The sequence below is a fragment of the Prionailurus bengalensis genome, chromosome C1 (assembly GCF_016509475.1).
Source record: "Prionailurus bengalensis isolate Pbe53 chromosome C1, Fcat_Pben_1.1_paternal_pri, whole genome shotgun sequence".
NCBI classification, from domain to species: domain Eukaryota; kingdom Metazoa; phylum Chordata; class Mammalia; order Carnivora; family Felidae; genus Prionailurus; species Prionailurus bengalensis.
The window spans coordinates 160298659-160314817 of record NC_057345.1 but is presented as its reverse complement, the minus strand read 5'-3'; the positions used below and the strand labels follow the sequence as shown (position 1 = coordinate 160314817).

The 16159-nt window shown below is 37.7% G+C and overlaps 1 protein-coding gene across 4 annotated transcripts in view; it reads right to left on the bottom strand.

The window, feature by feature from the left end:
- The window catches only part of ERICH2 (glutamate rich 2), a 37769-nt gene that overhangs the window by 3119 nt on the left and 18491 nt on the right, over window positions 1-16159 (bottom strand). For all 4 annotated transcript variants that reach the window (XM_043577012.1, XM_043577013.1, XM_043577014.1 and 1 more), the window contains one exon: window positions 5071-5128. In XM_043577012.1, coding sequence (XP_043432947.1) covers window positions 5071-5128 — 58 coding nt within the window. The remainder of the gene's footprint in view (window positions 1-5070; window positions 5129-16159) is intronic.

Here is a 16159-nt window from a genome sequence, read left to right as displayed (position 1 = left end):
GCTTGGCTCCTTCCTAAATGTTCAGTGGATGTCTCCTTCTGGCTAAAGAGCTGGGGCAGGGAGCTGGGGAATTCTGCTGTGCATTGGGCTCTAAGTCCCTCAGACTGGAGGCTATTCTAAGGTAGATAAGACATTGGTCTTGTTCACTGTAGCATCCCTAGGAGACTGACACAGAGCCGGAGCCCTCAAAACATTAAAAAATGGAACAAATGAATAGTAGGAAGCAGTCCTTTGATGCCTAGATAAAATTATACTCTAGGTTAGGGGCGTCTGGGTGGTTCAGTCGGCTAAATATCTGACTTCGGCTCAGGTCATGATCTCACGGTTTGTGAGTTCGAGCCTCACGTCGCACTCTGTGCTGACAGCTCAGAGCCTGGAGCCTGCTTCGGATTCTGTGTCTCCCCTTCTCTCTGCCCCTTCCATGCTCTAGCACTGTCTCTCTCTGTCTCTCAATAGTAAATGAACGTTAAAAAAATTTTTTTTTTAATTAAATTATACTCTAGGTTAAAAAGGAAAGAGTGATTTACTTTACTCAAAAAGAAAAAGAAAGGAAAAGAAAACTGCAGAGTAACTATCTTTTCTGAAGATACATCTGTAATTGTGTTAGACCAAAATGATGAGAACCATTTTGGTTCTCAGGCCATTATTGTTAAACACTTAGAATTATTATAATTGATGAGTAGGTCTTCCAGGCTTAAATGTTTTTTGTGTGTAAAATCTTGGGCTGCTGTGAGGAGCACTGTTATGCCCTGAGAAAAGTGAGCTGCACATTCCCTTCTTACAGGTGAAGAGACCAGTAAATAGAAAGATTGACCGGCACAACATCTCACAGTCAATCATGAGATGAACTAAGAAAAGTACTTGGGACTCTTGACTTTCAGCCCATTTAAAAACCACTTTCCCAGGATGCTTCCAATGCCTGGCAGGAAATGGCATACAGCCAATATATCACTTCTGCATGACATAGCAGGAAAATGGCTGAGGAAATATTAGGCACATATAAAAACTGTGTGTGAAAGATAAAATTCAAGCCTTTACCGACAAATAAAATTTCTTGGGGGAACCCAATACAATTTCTTTTTTTAAAGGCAGGATGAAGAGAAAAGAAACCAATGGATGCCAGGTGGGAAGCCCTGAAGCCAAACAGAGATATAAATGATTACACTGTGATTGGACAGCAAGGAAACATACCGGCAACCAGTGGCTTTATTCAGAAAATGAATTTTTAAAACATTTCAGAAGGGACAAAGATGCATTACTTTATGTAAATTAATTGCCTCAGATACAAAGAAAATAAATATATTAGTTGACCATAGGAGCCATTTCAAGCCTGATTGACCCACAAAAGTACCTCTTTTCCAAGTCTCTGCCTCCTTGACTAGAGATATAAGTTTACTAATCAAATGAGGAAATGGAAATATAGTAGGATATCAGAAGCTTTCAAGCCAGACCTAGGATCTAATCCTAGGTGAATTAGTTTTCCTTGCTAAGACTCAGTTTCCTCAACTGTAAAATGGGGTTCATAATATCTGCCCCATAGAATTGTTTTAAGAATTAAACAAGGTATTCAAGAATGTTCTCATTATTAGTAGGTGCTCAATACAGACACATAAATACATAAATATGTAAATAATCTATGTTTACATACATAAATATATATAAAAATATAGAGAGAGATACATAAATATATATAAATACATATAGAGATATATACAGAGAGATATATATAAATAAATAAGTAAATATATATAGAGAGAGAGAAAGAGAGAGAGAAAGAGAGAGAGAGAGAGAGAGAAAGGAATGTTCTATAGCAGAGGTAGAAGATAGGGAAAAAAAAAGACAAACTGGGGCACCTGGGTGGTTTAGTTGGTTAAACATCCAACTTCGGTTCAGGTCATGATCTTATGGTTTGTGGGTTCAAGCCCCGCATTGGGCTGTGTACTAACAGCTCAGAGCCTGGAGCCTCCTTGGGATTCTGTGTCCCCCTCTCTCTCTGCCCTTCCCTGCTCATGCTTTCTCAAAAACTGAATAAACATTTAAAAAAATGAAAAAGAAAGAAAAAAGGATAATATAAGCATTTACATATAAAATAACCTGACACCATCCTATATGAAAAAAATTCATTTTGTCTGTTGTTCTGAATATAGAGAGGAACTTTGGTCAGTCCTCAGCCAAGTGTTTCCTATTAGCATCAAACTAGTACTTTCTTCCCCCGAGACAGTGTCTCCAACTCTCTGTTCTTTCCTGAACTTGCTTAGCATTGCTAATCCTGGGCCTCCTTAATTTCACATCATTGGCTGGAATCTGCTTCAGGGGTAGCCAATCCTATTTTGCATGCGCATGCAGCCAGCCCCCCCCACCCTCCCATCTCTGCACCTCTCTGCCCCGTTTCCAGTCATCCTCCTCTTTTGGGAGTAGTGTTCTTTCCCACCTGGCATGATGCCGGTCTTAGGGCCCTCCACAGCTCCTTTTCCTGTCTTCTAATCCTAGTCTGAGGCTATTTGACACTGACAGAAAAAAGTGAACAGTATTACTGGCTGAGCCAGTGGAGTAACAAACCAAACCAAACCATGGTTAATGTCAACCCCAAAAAGGTTTAGAGCATGTGTGCTGTGATACCTGCTTTCTCTCCAGCTCCCAGCACAATGTCTGGTACAAGTCTGTGCTTGATATAAGGGAGGGAGAGAGAGAAATTTTACAGGGACATAACCCAATTAGGATAGACCAGTTTGAACTTTTTCATTCTCAATGACGGTATTTAATGGACGTTTACTGGTTTGACTCAGGTCAATAAGCCTTTTATTGAGCACCTGCTGTTTATGCGACATACTACAGGCCTAACAATCAAAAGTGACTAACAGATGTGGTGATATCAGTGCATATATTTTATCAGCTTCAGCCAGAGGCTTTCTAAAATGACTGATGGATATGGAAATATAATACATGAATTTTCCCACTATTAGGCTGCACAAGAAACTCTGGGAGCTGGGACTGAGAGCTACAGACTCACTCACCTGTACCCCAGCCCCCAACAGAAGAGGGGTGCTGTGGGAGGCAGCAGCTTGGGCTCCAGTTTGGCCATGCCACCAGCTCCCTGAGTGGTGCTGACCAAGCCGCTTAGCCTCTCTCTGCTTCTGCTTTGTTATTTGTAACAATGGGAATGGACACGATTTTCTTGAAGGAGTCCTTCTTATCAGAAATTCTGTTTGTGCACCACCCAAAAATACTTTTAATCAAAATATTTTATTCAATGGCTCTAAAGGTCAAAAGTGCTTAAAAGGATTAGACAAGGCAAATTATTTTGGATATAAAATAAGTAGTGCAAAAAGCATTCAAGAAACCCATTTTAAAAATTAGCCAATGAGGGGTGCCTGGCTGGCTCAGTTGGAAGAGCACATGGTTCTTGATCTTGGGGTTGTGAGTTTGAGCCCCACGTTAGGTGTAGAGATTACTTAAAAATATGATCTTAAAAAAATTTAGCCAATGATGTAAGAAGTACTGTATCCACAGCGGGGAGTCTATGTGAGGCCAGTGAAAGTAGATCCTCACAATTCCTACATTATATTAAAAAAATTTTTTTTTAACATTTATTTATTATTGAGAGACAAACACAGAGCATGAGCAGGGGAGGGGCAGAGAGAGGGGGAGACACAGAACTCAAAGCAGGCTCTAGGCTCTGAGTTGTCAGCACAGAGCCCAATGCGAGGCTTGAACTCACAAACCGCGAGATCATGACCTGAGCGGGAGTCGGTGGCTTAATCGATTGAGACACCCAGGAGCCCCAGGAACTCACTGGATAGTTTTAACAGCAGATTGAACACAGCAGAAGATAGGACAGGTTAACTCAAAAACAGGTAGGTTAGTAGAACAATTCTAAAACAAAGCATAGAGATAAAAAGAAACGGAAAAAAAAAAAAAAAGAAAAAAAAAAAAAGAAACAACAGCCTAAGTGTAAGATACATCAGACAAACTACTAAAAACCAAAGGAAGAAAGAAAAATAAGGTAGATCATTATTATTCCTCTACTCAAAAGTGCCCAATGGTTTCCCACTTTGCTCAGAGAAAGAGCCAAAGTCCTTAAATTATGAAAGGGTGCTATGCAATCTACATAATCCCCAAACCATAACCTCTCTGACCTCATCTCCTGTCACACTTCCCCTTAGGTATTCTGCCCTGATCACACTGGCCTCCTTGCTGTTCCTCATCAGGCATGTTTGCATCTCAGTACATTTGCTATGAGTCCTGCCTTCCTAGACCATCTTATTCAAAACTGCTTTGCATCTTTCTAGTACTTTCTATTCCTTCTTCCCTACTTAATTTTTCTCCATAGCACCTATCATTTATGACACACTAGTTATATATGAATTTGTTATCTGTTTGATACTAGATATAAATGTGGGATTGTTATCTGTCTTATTGACTGCTATACTTTCAGTGCCTAAAACAGTGCCTGGCACATGGAGGCACTCAAATATTTGTGGAATAAATGCATATTAAGTAAGGTTTGCTATACTACCTGACATGTCTTTGAAACTAAAGGCATAAAGTTAACTAACTCATTATCATGAAGGTCAAGATTTTTATTTATTTTCCAGTGATGATTAGTCTTTTTTAAAAAAATTTTTTAATGTTTTTTAAAATTTATTTTTGAGACAGAGAGAGACAGAGCATGAGCAGGAGAGGGGCAGAGAGAAAGGGAGACACAGAATCCAAAGCAGGCTGCAGGCTCTGAACTGTCAGCACAGAGCCGGATGTAGGGCTTGAACCTGAGGACTGTGAGATCATGATCTGAGCTGAAGTCGGACGCTTAACTGACTGAGCCACCCAGGCGCCCCTGATTAGTCTTTTTTAGTTTATTCCAAAGTTATTCTAGATGTCTAAGTTAGTCCTTACACCAATCAACTTAACTTACTATTAAGGAATCACTGAGATACTATTAGGGAGTTTACTAGGCTATAATAATCAGACCATCTTACAAATTATGAAATGCATTTAGAAACAAATAAAAGATTAGAAAACAGAAAAGTATTTTGGAAAAAAAAAGAAAACATAAAAGTATTTTGTACTTACTCATCTGACATAATTTTTTTGCCAAATGGTAGTCTTGGCCCATTTCTGCTCTCAGGAACTGGAAAACATTAAGAAACTCTTCAGATAAGTACTTTCAGAGAGAATTTAAATGTCAATAATAAACCCCCTAAAAATATTACATTAATTATTAAATATTTTTCTTTTAATATTTCTACATTTTTGCAGGAGTAAGTCTATAATCAATTAATGAAGAATATTTAAGGACTTCCCAAGGCAAGGCAACAGAGAACAAGTATGATACCTCTATGTTACTGCAGCCATACTATATGTATATTACTTAACAATTTCAGAATACATAGGTTCGTTCAACCGGCAGAGATAGTAAAGACATTCATCACTTTAATATCCCTTTGGTTCAGATACAGCTTTTTTTTTTTTTTTGTAAACTTAGTCCATAATTACATGACTAAGATTGTAATTCATTTTATTTTACTATTTAAAAAATTTTTTTTAATGTTTATTCATTTTTGAGAGACAGAAAGACCAAGCATGAGCAGGGGAGGGGCAGAGAGAGAAGGAGACACAGAATCTGAAGCAGGTTCCAGGCTCCAAGCTGTCAGTACAGAGCCCGATGTGGGGCTCGAATTCACGAACTATGAGATCATGACCTGAGCTGAAGTAGGATGCTTAAACGACTGAGTCACCCAGGTGTCCCTTGTTTCACTTTTATTATATTTTTATTGTTACAAAGCAGTACATATTTTTGTATGTAGGGAATTTAAAAGCTAAATAAACACATTCTGTCCCCAACTAAAAAGCATTTATATTTCTACCATCCAGAGATATTTATTTTTAGCATCTTCATCATATCATTTTAGTATTTTTCCATAAGTTAAACACATATTCACAAAAACTAGGATTATTCAGTAACTTTTTTTGCTTATTTTAGAGAGAGAGAGCATGTATGTGAGTAGGAGAGAGGGGTGGGGGGGAGAGCAAAAGAGTGAAAGAGCGAGAGAGAGAGAGAGAGAGAGAGAGAGAGAGAGAGAGAATCTTAAGCAGGCTCCATGCTCAGCGCAGAGCCCCATGCAAGGCTGGATCCATGACCCTGGGAAAATGACCTGAGCCGAAATCATGAGTCAGATGCTCAACCAACTGAGCCACGCAGGTGCCCCTATTCAGTAATTTTTTTTTTTAATTAAAAAAAAATTTTGTTTTAAGTTTGAGAGAGAAAGTACAAGTCAGAGAGAGACAGAGAGAGGGGGCAGGGAGAGAATCCCAAGCAGGCTCCACACGGTCAGTGCAGAGCCTGATGTGGGGCTTGATTCCACAAACCATGAGATCATGACCTGAGCCAAGGTCAGTTGGTTAACCAACTGAGCCACCCAGGAGCCCCTCAGTAACTTATTAAAAATAAGCCACATCATCATAATTTTCTCCCCATAAAATTAAATATTCTTATATATTTTTTACTTAGGCTACAGGTTAATAAAACTAATGTCCTATTCTAAAACTTACTTAGACTGCTTCCATTAAAAAATAACCCTAAACTTAGATGATTGTTCTTGATTGTGTGTACTATATTCTGAACATAGGCAGGTATACTAGGCTTCTTCTGCAAGAGGCAAGGGCATGGAGTATTAGAAGAGACACTTCCCCATGTTTCTAGACATTTGATATATACCCAGGCACCATTTTAAGAAGTTCTCTACCAGTTTTTTCAGTTTCTTCCACAGGTATGATTATTTACATTTCTCTAATGGAAATAGAACACTTCTGCAGATTTTTCTATAAACCATTACCTTTACCATAATCCCCACTTTTTCACATATTAATAAATGCTATGGTAAACTCATTAAACAGAATTGTTTTGGGGTTTTTTTTTAGATTTTTAAAATATTTACTTATTTTTGAGAGAGAGGGAGAGACAGTGCAAGCAGGGGAGGGCAGGGGAAGAGAGACAGGGAGACACAGAATCTGAAGCAGGCTCCAGGCTCTGAGCTGTCATCACAGAGCCCAACATGGGGCTCGAACCCACAAACCGTGAGATCATGACCTGAGCCAAAGTCGGAGGCTTAACCGACTGAGCCACCCAGGCACCCATTACATTTTTTAAATCTATTTTTGTCTATTAAGACCTATTTATTTTCATTCCTATTTGTGGTTTCCTTCCATTTTAATTATGGTATCTTGTGGTTTATCTAGGTCATTCTTTTTTCAAATATCCTGTTCTTAAATGGATATAGTAATTTGGTATTTACTTTGAATTTTGTTTATTTAATTCCTTTTCTTATTTTCCTTATATTTATTTTGTTCTTTTTCTAGGAATTACTATTTAGTTCATTTGTTGTCATTCCCCTTTGAATCATCATTGTCATCACTTAAGTATTCAAAACCTTAAGCTCTTTTTGAAAGCTTTAATATTTAGTGTTGTGGTTATCACTATTTTCTAAGTAGTTTGTAAGTTTAGTTTTGATTTTGATTTGTAATTCAAGTGTCATCCAGAAGAATACCTTTTAGTTTAAAGTAGTTTTGTTATTGTAGTTATTTTTATTTCCAGTGCCTAGTTTAATTCATAACAGAGAATGTGACCAGTATCATATATAGCTATTATTTATATTTTTAAAATCTTTATGGAAAATTTAAATAAACACAGAAGTAGAAAAAATAGTAAAAGAAGTACACGTCTCCAATTCTCATCTTCAAAAATTAATATTTTGTCAATCTGATTGTATCAATATTACTATACATTCTTTTCCCCAGTCTGCCTAGACTGTTTTAAGATTTTTTACAGATATCATCTCATTTCACTTTAAATTAAAAACCCAATGACACTATGGCTATTACACCTAACAAAATTAACAAGAATTTCTCAATATCAATTAATATCTAGTCTATTTCGTGAAGCATTATGTTAATAATACTAGCCTCAGAAAATGAAAAGGAGCATGGAATCAATTTAAAAATGTACTTAGCACTGACCTATTTGTTGTTGCTGTTAACAAAAAAATGTGTATGTATATATTTCCTTTTAACAGTTCAAAATGCAGTGAAATTAAGAAATTCATGCAGGGGCGCCTGGGTGGCTCAGTCGGTTGAGCGTCCGACTTCGGCTCAGGTCACGATCTTGCGGTCCGTGAGTTCGAGCCCCGCGTCGGGCTCTGGGCTGATGGCTCAGAGCCTGGAGCCTGCTTTCGATTCTGTGTCTCCCTCTCTCTCTACCCCTCCCCCGTTCATGCTCTGTCTCTCTCTGTCTCAAAAATAAATAAAATGTTAAAAAAAAAAATTAAAAAAAAAAAAAGAAATTCATGCAATGGATATTGGCTAAAGACTTTCATGAGAATTGCTTAAAACTTCAAAGTCAAGCTAAATTAAGAAGACAGGTTTAAAAAAAGTGGTTTTACATTAAATTATTTGTGACATTCAAAATAAAGAGATGGGACTTCCAGGGAAGATAGCAGAGTAGCAGGACCCTAAACTCACCTTGTCCCTCAAATACAACTAGGTAACACTTGCATCACTGCAAACAACCCAGATAATGACCCAAAGACTGGCCAAACAAATTCTACAACTGAATATAGAAAAGAGGCCACATCAAAGAGGGTCAGAAGGGTGAGGATTCAGTGGGAACCTAAACCCCATAGATCTGACCACTGGAAGAAGGGAGCCACAGACCCAGAGAGGGGTGGGAAACAGACCATCACACAGGGGGAGCCTGCAGGGGGAAGAGGAATCCCCACAGCATTTGCCTTTGAAAACCAGAGGGGCTAAATTTCCTGAGTGCTTACAACCAGAGGGACTTAAAGCCTGAAACTTTAAAACTCAGCAGCCTTGGCTCTGGGAGAGCTCAGAGGGTGATAGGAAGCTGGGCCCTTACCCTTAAAGAGATAGCACAGCAAACATCCTTCAGAGATACATCTTGTAAACAGTTTGAAAGTCACCGGGAGCTTATGGGAGGGAGAGTTGGTTACCAACTCAGGAGTTTGGGGAGGAACTTCTCCAGGAACAAAGGAGCTGGCAGGCTCCATTTCCCTCCCCTGCCCCTCATCATAAACATACAACTACCTGTGGGAACCAGCACAACACTGGCATTCACTACCTACCTTGCTTACACCACACCCCGCCCCCTCCAGTCAGGCCTGCCTCAGTCCTTGTGTTGCAGATCCTCTCCCCCAGAAGACCCCTGCAAACCTCACCAGCAGTGCCTCTCCTGACTTCTCACAGAGGACGTGTGCACCTTGCTAAAACTGCATCCCCTGACTGCTCATCCTTTGTGTAGTGCCCAGCTCTGTCTCTGTGGTAGCTGTGTGTCCCCTGTGGAAGAGGACCAGTGCTACCTAGTTAAAAGTGCATGTCATTCCCACTACTTACAAGAGCAAGAGACTTCCCTAACACACAGAAACAGACACAGAGAGTTAGGCAAAATGAAGAGACAGAGGAATATGTCACAAATGAAAGAACTGGACAAAATCACAGCAAGAGACCTAAGCGAAGTGGATATAAGTAATATGCCTGATAGAGAATTTAAAGTAATGACCATAAAGATACTCACTGGACTTGAGAAAAAGGTGGAGGACATCAGTGGGACCCTTAACACAGAGATAAAAAAAAGAACCAATAAGAGAGAAAGAACATAATAAATGAAATCAAAATGCACTTGATGGAATAAATGGCAAGCTGGAAGAAGCAGAGGAACAAATGAATGAACCAGAAGATAGAGTAATGGAAAGTAATCAAGCTGAACAAATGAGAGAAAAAAGAGTTACATAAAACAAGAATGGTCTTAAGGAAATCAGTGACCCCATCAAGCATAATAACTTTCACATTATAGGGATCCCAGAAGAAGAAGAGAGAGAATTGGGGCAGAAAATTTATTTGAAGGAATAATAGTTGGAAACTTCCCTAATCTGGGGAAGGAAACAGATACCCAGAGATCCAGGAGGCACAGAGATCCTAACAAAATCAACCAAAGGAGGTCCACACCATAGTAATCAAAATGGCAAAAAGTAGTGATAAAGAAAAAAAAAATTAAGCAGTAAGAGAAAAGAAGATAGTTACCTATAAGGGAAATCTCATAAGGCTTTCAGTGGATAGACCAGAAGGAAGTGGAATATATTGAATATATTCAAAGTGCTGAATGGGGAAAACGTGCAACTAAGAACACTATCCAGTAAGGCTATCATTCAGAATAGAATGAGATGAAGAGCTTCTCAGACAAACAAAAACTAAAGGAGTTCATGACCACAAAACCAGCCCTACAAGAAATATTAAAGGGGAATTTTTGAGTGGAAAAGAAAGAACATACGTGAGAGTATGAAAAGTAGGAAACATAAAAGTAGTAGGACTAAATATTTCTGTAAAAAATCAGTCAAAGGATTCACAAAATAAAAGGATGTAATATATGACACCATATACCTAAAACACGGTGAGGAGAGGAATAAAGAATGGGTTCAACTTTAAGTGACCATCAACTTAATATAGACTGCTATATGCAGAAGATGTTATATACAAACCTAATGGTAACCACAAATCAAAAACCACTAATAGATACACAAAGAATAAAGAAAAAGGAACCTAGGTATATCACTAAAGAAAGCCAACAAATCATTGGAGAGAGCAAGAGAAGGATTAGAGAAAAACTACAAAAAAAACCCCATAAAACAAGTAGCAGAATGGTGATATATACAAATCTATCAATAATTACATTGAGCATGAATGAACACTCCAATAAAGACATAGGGTGACAGAGAGGATAAAAAAACCAAACCCATCTACATGCTGCCTACAAGAGACTCATTTCAGACCTAAAGACACTTGCAGATAGAAAGTGGGGGGATGGAGAAACATTTTTAAAAAATGAAAAGGTACATGCGAAAAATAAAAAAACCAGAGTAGTTTTCAAGAAAGAGAGAATAATGACACTTTTTAAAACTATGACTACCTATATTACATTGATAATATTAAATAAAATTGTAAGGTTAAAAAAAAAAGACCTAAATATGAGACCTGAAACCATAAAAATCCTGAAAGAGAGCACAGGCAGTAATGTCTCTGACATTGGCCATAGCAACATTTTTCTAGATATGTTTCCTAAGGCAAGGGAAATAAACTATTGGGACTACATCAAAATAAAAAGCTTCTGCAAAGAAAGGGAAGCAATTAACAAAACTAAAAGATAATCTACTGAACACAAGATATTTGTAAATGACATATCTGATAAAGGGTTAGTATACAAAATATATAAAGAACTCATACAACTGAACACCCAAAAAACAAACAATCTAATTAAAAATGGGCAGGACATGAACAGATATTTCCCCAAAGATGACATTCAGATGGCCAACAGACACAGGAAAAGATGCTCAACATCACTCATCATCAGGGAATTGCAAACTGAAACTGAAATGAGGTATCACCTCATACCTGTCAGAATGATAAAATCAAAAACATAAGAAACAGCAAGTGTTGGAGAGGATGTGGAGAAAAAGAAACCCTCTTGTACTGTTCGTGGGAATGCAAACTGGTGCAGCCACTGTGGAAAACAGTATGGAGTTTCCTCAAAAAGTTAAAAATAGAACTAAACTATGATCCAGTAATTGCATTACTGGGTATTTGTCCAAAAAATACAAAAACACTAATTCAAAGGGATACATGAACCCCTATGTTTATAGCATCATTATTTACAATAGCCAAATTATGGATGCAGCCCAAGTGTTCACTGATAGATAAACAGATAAAGAAGATGTGGTATATTATATACAATGGAATATTACAGATCAAAGAGTACACTTATGATGAAAACAAAGAAAAGAAAAATTGAAAGATTAGAACTATGAACACACGTATACATTTTACCTAGATTCAACACTTCTTAACATTGTGCTACATTTGCTTTATCTCTCTCTTTTGATAGGTAAGGTGTAGATAGTCTAGATATTTTTCACAGAAACATTTGAAAGTTGCAGACATTGTAAAATTTCACCCTGAAATATTCAAACATGGGTCTCCTAAGAATAAGTTCATGCTTCAGTGTAACATTATACCCTTATCACATCTAAGAAAATTAACAGTAATTCTGTAATAAAATATTACATTCAAATTGAGACTTCCCAATTTGTCTTTAAAATTTTTTTAATTGTCTTTAAGATTTTTTCCTAGGCAGGATTCCATCAAAATTCATGTTGTGATTTTAGTTGTTAACTATATTTTGTTTTTGTTTATTTTTTTAATTCCAGTACAGTTAACATACAGTGTCATATTAGTTTCAGGTAGATAATATAGTGATTCAATTCCATATATCACCCAGTGTTCATCACAAGTGCACTCCATAATCTCCATCACCTCTTTCACCCATCCCTTCACTCATCCCCCCTCTGGTAACCATCAGTTTATTCTCTTTTTTTTTTTTTTTTTTTAATTTTTTTTTTTTCAACATTTATTTATTTTTGGGACAGAGAGAGACAGAGAATGAACGGGGGAGGGGCAGAGAGAGAGGCAGACACAGAATCGGAAACAGGCTCCAGGCTCTGAACCATCAGCCCAGAGCCTGACGCGGGGCTCGAACTCACGGACCGCGAGATCGTGACCTGGTTGAAGTCGGACGCTTAACCGACTGTGCCACCCAGGCGCCCCCATCAGTTTATTCTCTATAGTTATGAGTCTGTTTCTTGGTTTGTCTCTAATCTTTCAATTTTTCTGTAGGTTTGAAAATTTTGAAAATAAAGTTGAGAATTTAAAAAGAGATGGATTCTGAAAACAAAAGATCTTATGCACAGATACAGCATAACATATGAAAATAAGCAATCTCATATTGTTTGAATATTTATCTGAAAATGAAGTCATGGATTACTTTTATAATTTAATGTCAAAAAAAATAGAAAAGAAATAAGGGGTGCCTGGATGGCTCAGTCCAACTTCAGCTCAGGTCATGATCTCACAGTCTGTGAGTTCGAGCCCTGCATTGGGCTCTGTGCTGACAGCTCAGAGCCTAGAGCCTGCTTTGGATTCTGTGTCTCCCTCTCTCTCTGCCCCTCCCCTGCTCACGCTCTGTCTCTCTCTGCCTCAAAAATAAATAAAAACATTAAAAAAATTAAAAAAAAATAAAAAACAAAAGAAATAGTGACAGGGCACTTGGGTGGCTCAGTTGGTTAAGTGTCTGACTTTGGCTCAGGTAATTATCTCACTGCTTGTGAGTTTGAGCCCCACATCAGGCTCTGTGCTGACAGCTCAGAGCCTGGAGCCTGCCTCAGATTCTGTATCTCCCTTTCTCTCTGCTCCTCACCTGCTCATGCTCTTTCATTCCTTCAAAAAAAAAAAATTAAAAATTAAAAAAAAAAAGCAATAAAATGAGCAACTACAAAGAGTTTGGTTATGGCAAATAGGGTCTTTGAATGCTTTATAATTCACGAATGATATAGATGTTCAGTCAAAGGATGAGGCTAAGTAAAATCTTCCCAATGCTTGGCATCAATTTTTTTCTCCCTTGCTAAAACACCTTATAATATTAAGGAAGTTTCAAAACTCTCTACATATGCTTTATTCTAAGAGTAAAATACGGCAAATGTGTCTGATTTCTTTATATGATTCCATGGCTTAGCATTTCGGTTAAATTATATTAAAAGGCAAGCACTTTAGCATTTTATGCTCAAACTCTAATTGAGGCTTCTACCCATGATGGAGCTAACAGAGATCAGATTTTTCTCCCTCCTAAACAACCATAAAACTGTACAAAATATATGAAACAAGAGTTTTCAGTAATTTGACAATAGGTATTATGGGATAGTGATCTGGAGAAGAGAAACAAGATGGGTCCTATTACTACCTCAGTTTACGGGTGTGGGCTATTTCCAGGTACCAGCACAGGCAGGAAGGAACCAGATACCAGTGACTGGAGTGGAAAAAAGACAGTTTGGAGTTCAGAGAGGCCAATGTTATATTTTCAAGAGAGCTCCAGCAATCTACAGAGGTGTCTCTTTGAGTCTTTGGCTGGAATTCATCTGCATATGAGTATGAAGAAACTATTTGAGGCCAGAGAAAGAATTGCTGGAATGAGCAGGTAGAACAATTACTGAATAACACACAGGGCTGAACAGAGCTCATGTTTTCTCCAGCCAGATTAGAAGTTCCTCTTAATACACAGAGCATTGGGAAGAGTCCTCATAAAGGCATTGCCTTAGTACTGTCCCTACAATATAAAGGCTACCCTGCGGGGCGCCTGGGTGGCTCAGTCGGTTAAGCGTCCGACTTCAGCCAGGTCACGATCTCGCGGTCCGGGAGTTCGAGCCCTGCGTCAGGCTCTGGGCTGATGGCTCAGAGCCTGGAGCCTGTTTCCAATTCTGTGTCTCCCTCTCTCTCTGCCCCTCCCCCGTTCATGCTCTGTCTCTCTCTGTCCCAAAAATAAATTAAAAAAATAAATAATAAATAAATAAATAAATAAATAAATAAATAAATAAATAAAATAAAGGCTACCCTGGACCCTCCCAACAAAGCTTAAAAGATAAGACTCAAAAAGAGAAACCTGCTTCCAAGAAACCCAACTATGTCCCAGATCAAAGCCCAAAAATATTTAAAGGAAAACTACAAAAGTTTGTGCCAAAGAATATAAAATTTTTAATGTCTATGATTTAGTAAAAAAAAATTACTAGGCATGCAAAGATGCAGAAAAATATGACCCATATAATGGAGAAAACTTAGGCAACAGAAACCGACCTAGAATTGACAAAAACGATAGCATAGCAGACAAGCACGTTAAAATAGCTATTATAAATATGTCATATGCTTAAAAGTAATATATGAATAGATGAGAGAAATAACTGATATAAAATATTTAAAACTTCTAGAGATGATAAAATATCTGAAATTTTATACACACACATATATGGAGAAAGAGGGAGAGAGGGAGGGAGGAAGGATGGGATTAACAGTAGAGTATAACTATAAGAAAAGATCATGAACTTGAAGAGAGACCAATAGAAATTTCTAAAATGTAATATATACAGAAAATAAACAAGGAACATCAGTGACCTTTGGAACAACATTGGGTCGTCTAACATACATGTAACTTGGAGGCCAGAAGAAGAGAGGGAGAGAAGAGGTTAAAAAAAACAATTATTTGAAGACTTAATAACATTTTCAAATCTGGTTTAAACTATAAACTCATAGACCCAAGAATCTCAATGAGCAGAAGCAATGTGAAGAAAACCACATCAAGTCATATTGTAATCAAGTTGCCAAAAATAATAACACGAAAGAAAAAAAAATTAAATAATGAGAAAAAAACATATACAGATGGACAAAAATAACAGCAGACATCTTGTCTGAAACTATGCAAAGTATTGGACAATGGGACAGCTTTCAAAGTACAAATCTAAGAGTAAAATACGGCAAATGTGTCTGATTTCTTTATATGATTCCATTGCTTAGCATTTCGGTTAAATTATATTAAAAGGCAAGCACTTTAGCATTTTATGGGAATAAACCCATCGTAAGTTGAAATAAATTGGAAATGTATTTAATACACCTAACTTATCAAACATCATAGCTTAGCGTAGCCTACCTTAAACATGCTCAGACCACTTACATTAACCTACAGTAGGGCAAAATCATCTAACCCAAAATGTATTTTATAATGAAGTATTGAATAATTCATGTAATTTATTGAATACTATACTGAAAATGAAAAATGTAATGGTTGTAAGTGTATTGGTTGTTTATCCTCATAATTGCGTGGCTGGCTGGGAATTGCAGAATGCTGCAACTACCCAGCACATGAGAGAGTAATCATACAACATATCAATAGGTAAGGAAGAAATCAAAATTCAAAATTCAAAGTATGGTTTCTACTGAATGCATATCATTTTCACACAATTATACAGTCGAAAAATTGTATGCTGAACCATTAAAAGTCAGGGACTGTCTGCACCAAAAAAACCTCGCAACCTACAAATTCCTAGCTCATACATTCTTTAAAAATGAAGATAGGGGGCGCCCCGGTGGCTCAGTCGGTTGAGCCCCCAACCAGCTCAGGTCATGATCTCATGGTTTGTGAGTTCAAGCCCCACTTTGGGCTCTGCGCTGACAGCTCAGAGCCTGGAGCCTGCTTCAGATTCTGTGTCTCCCTCTGTCTCTG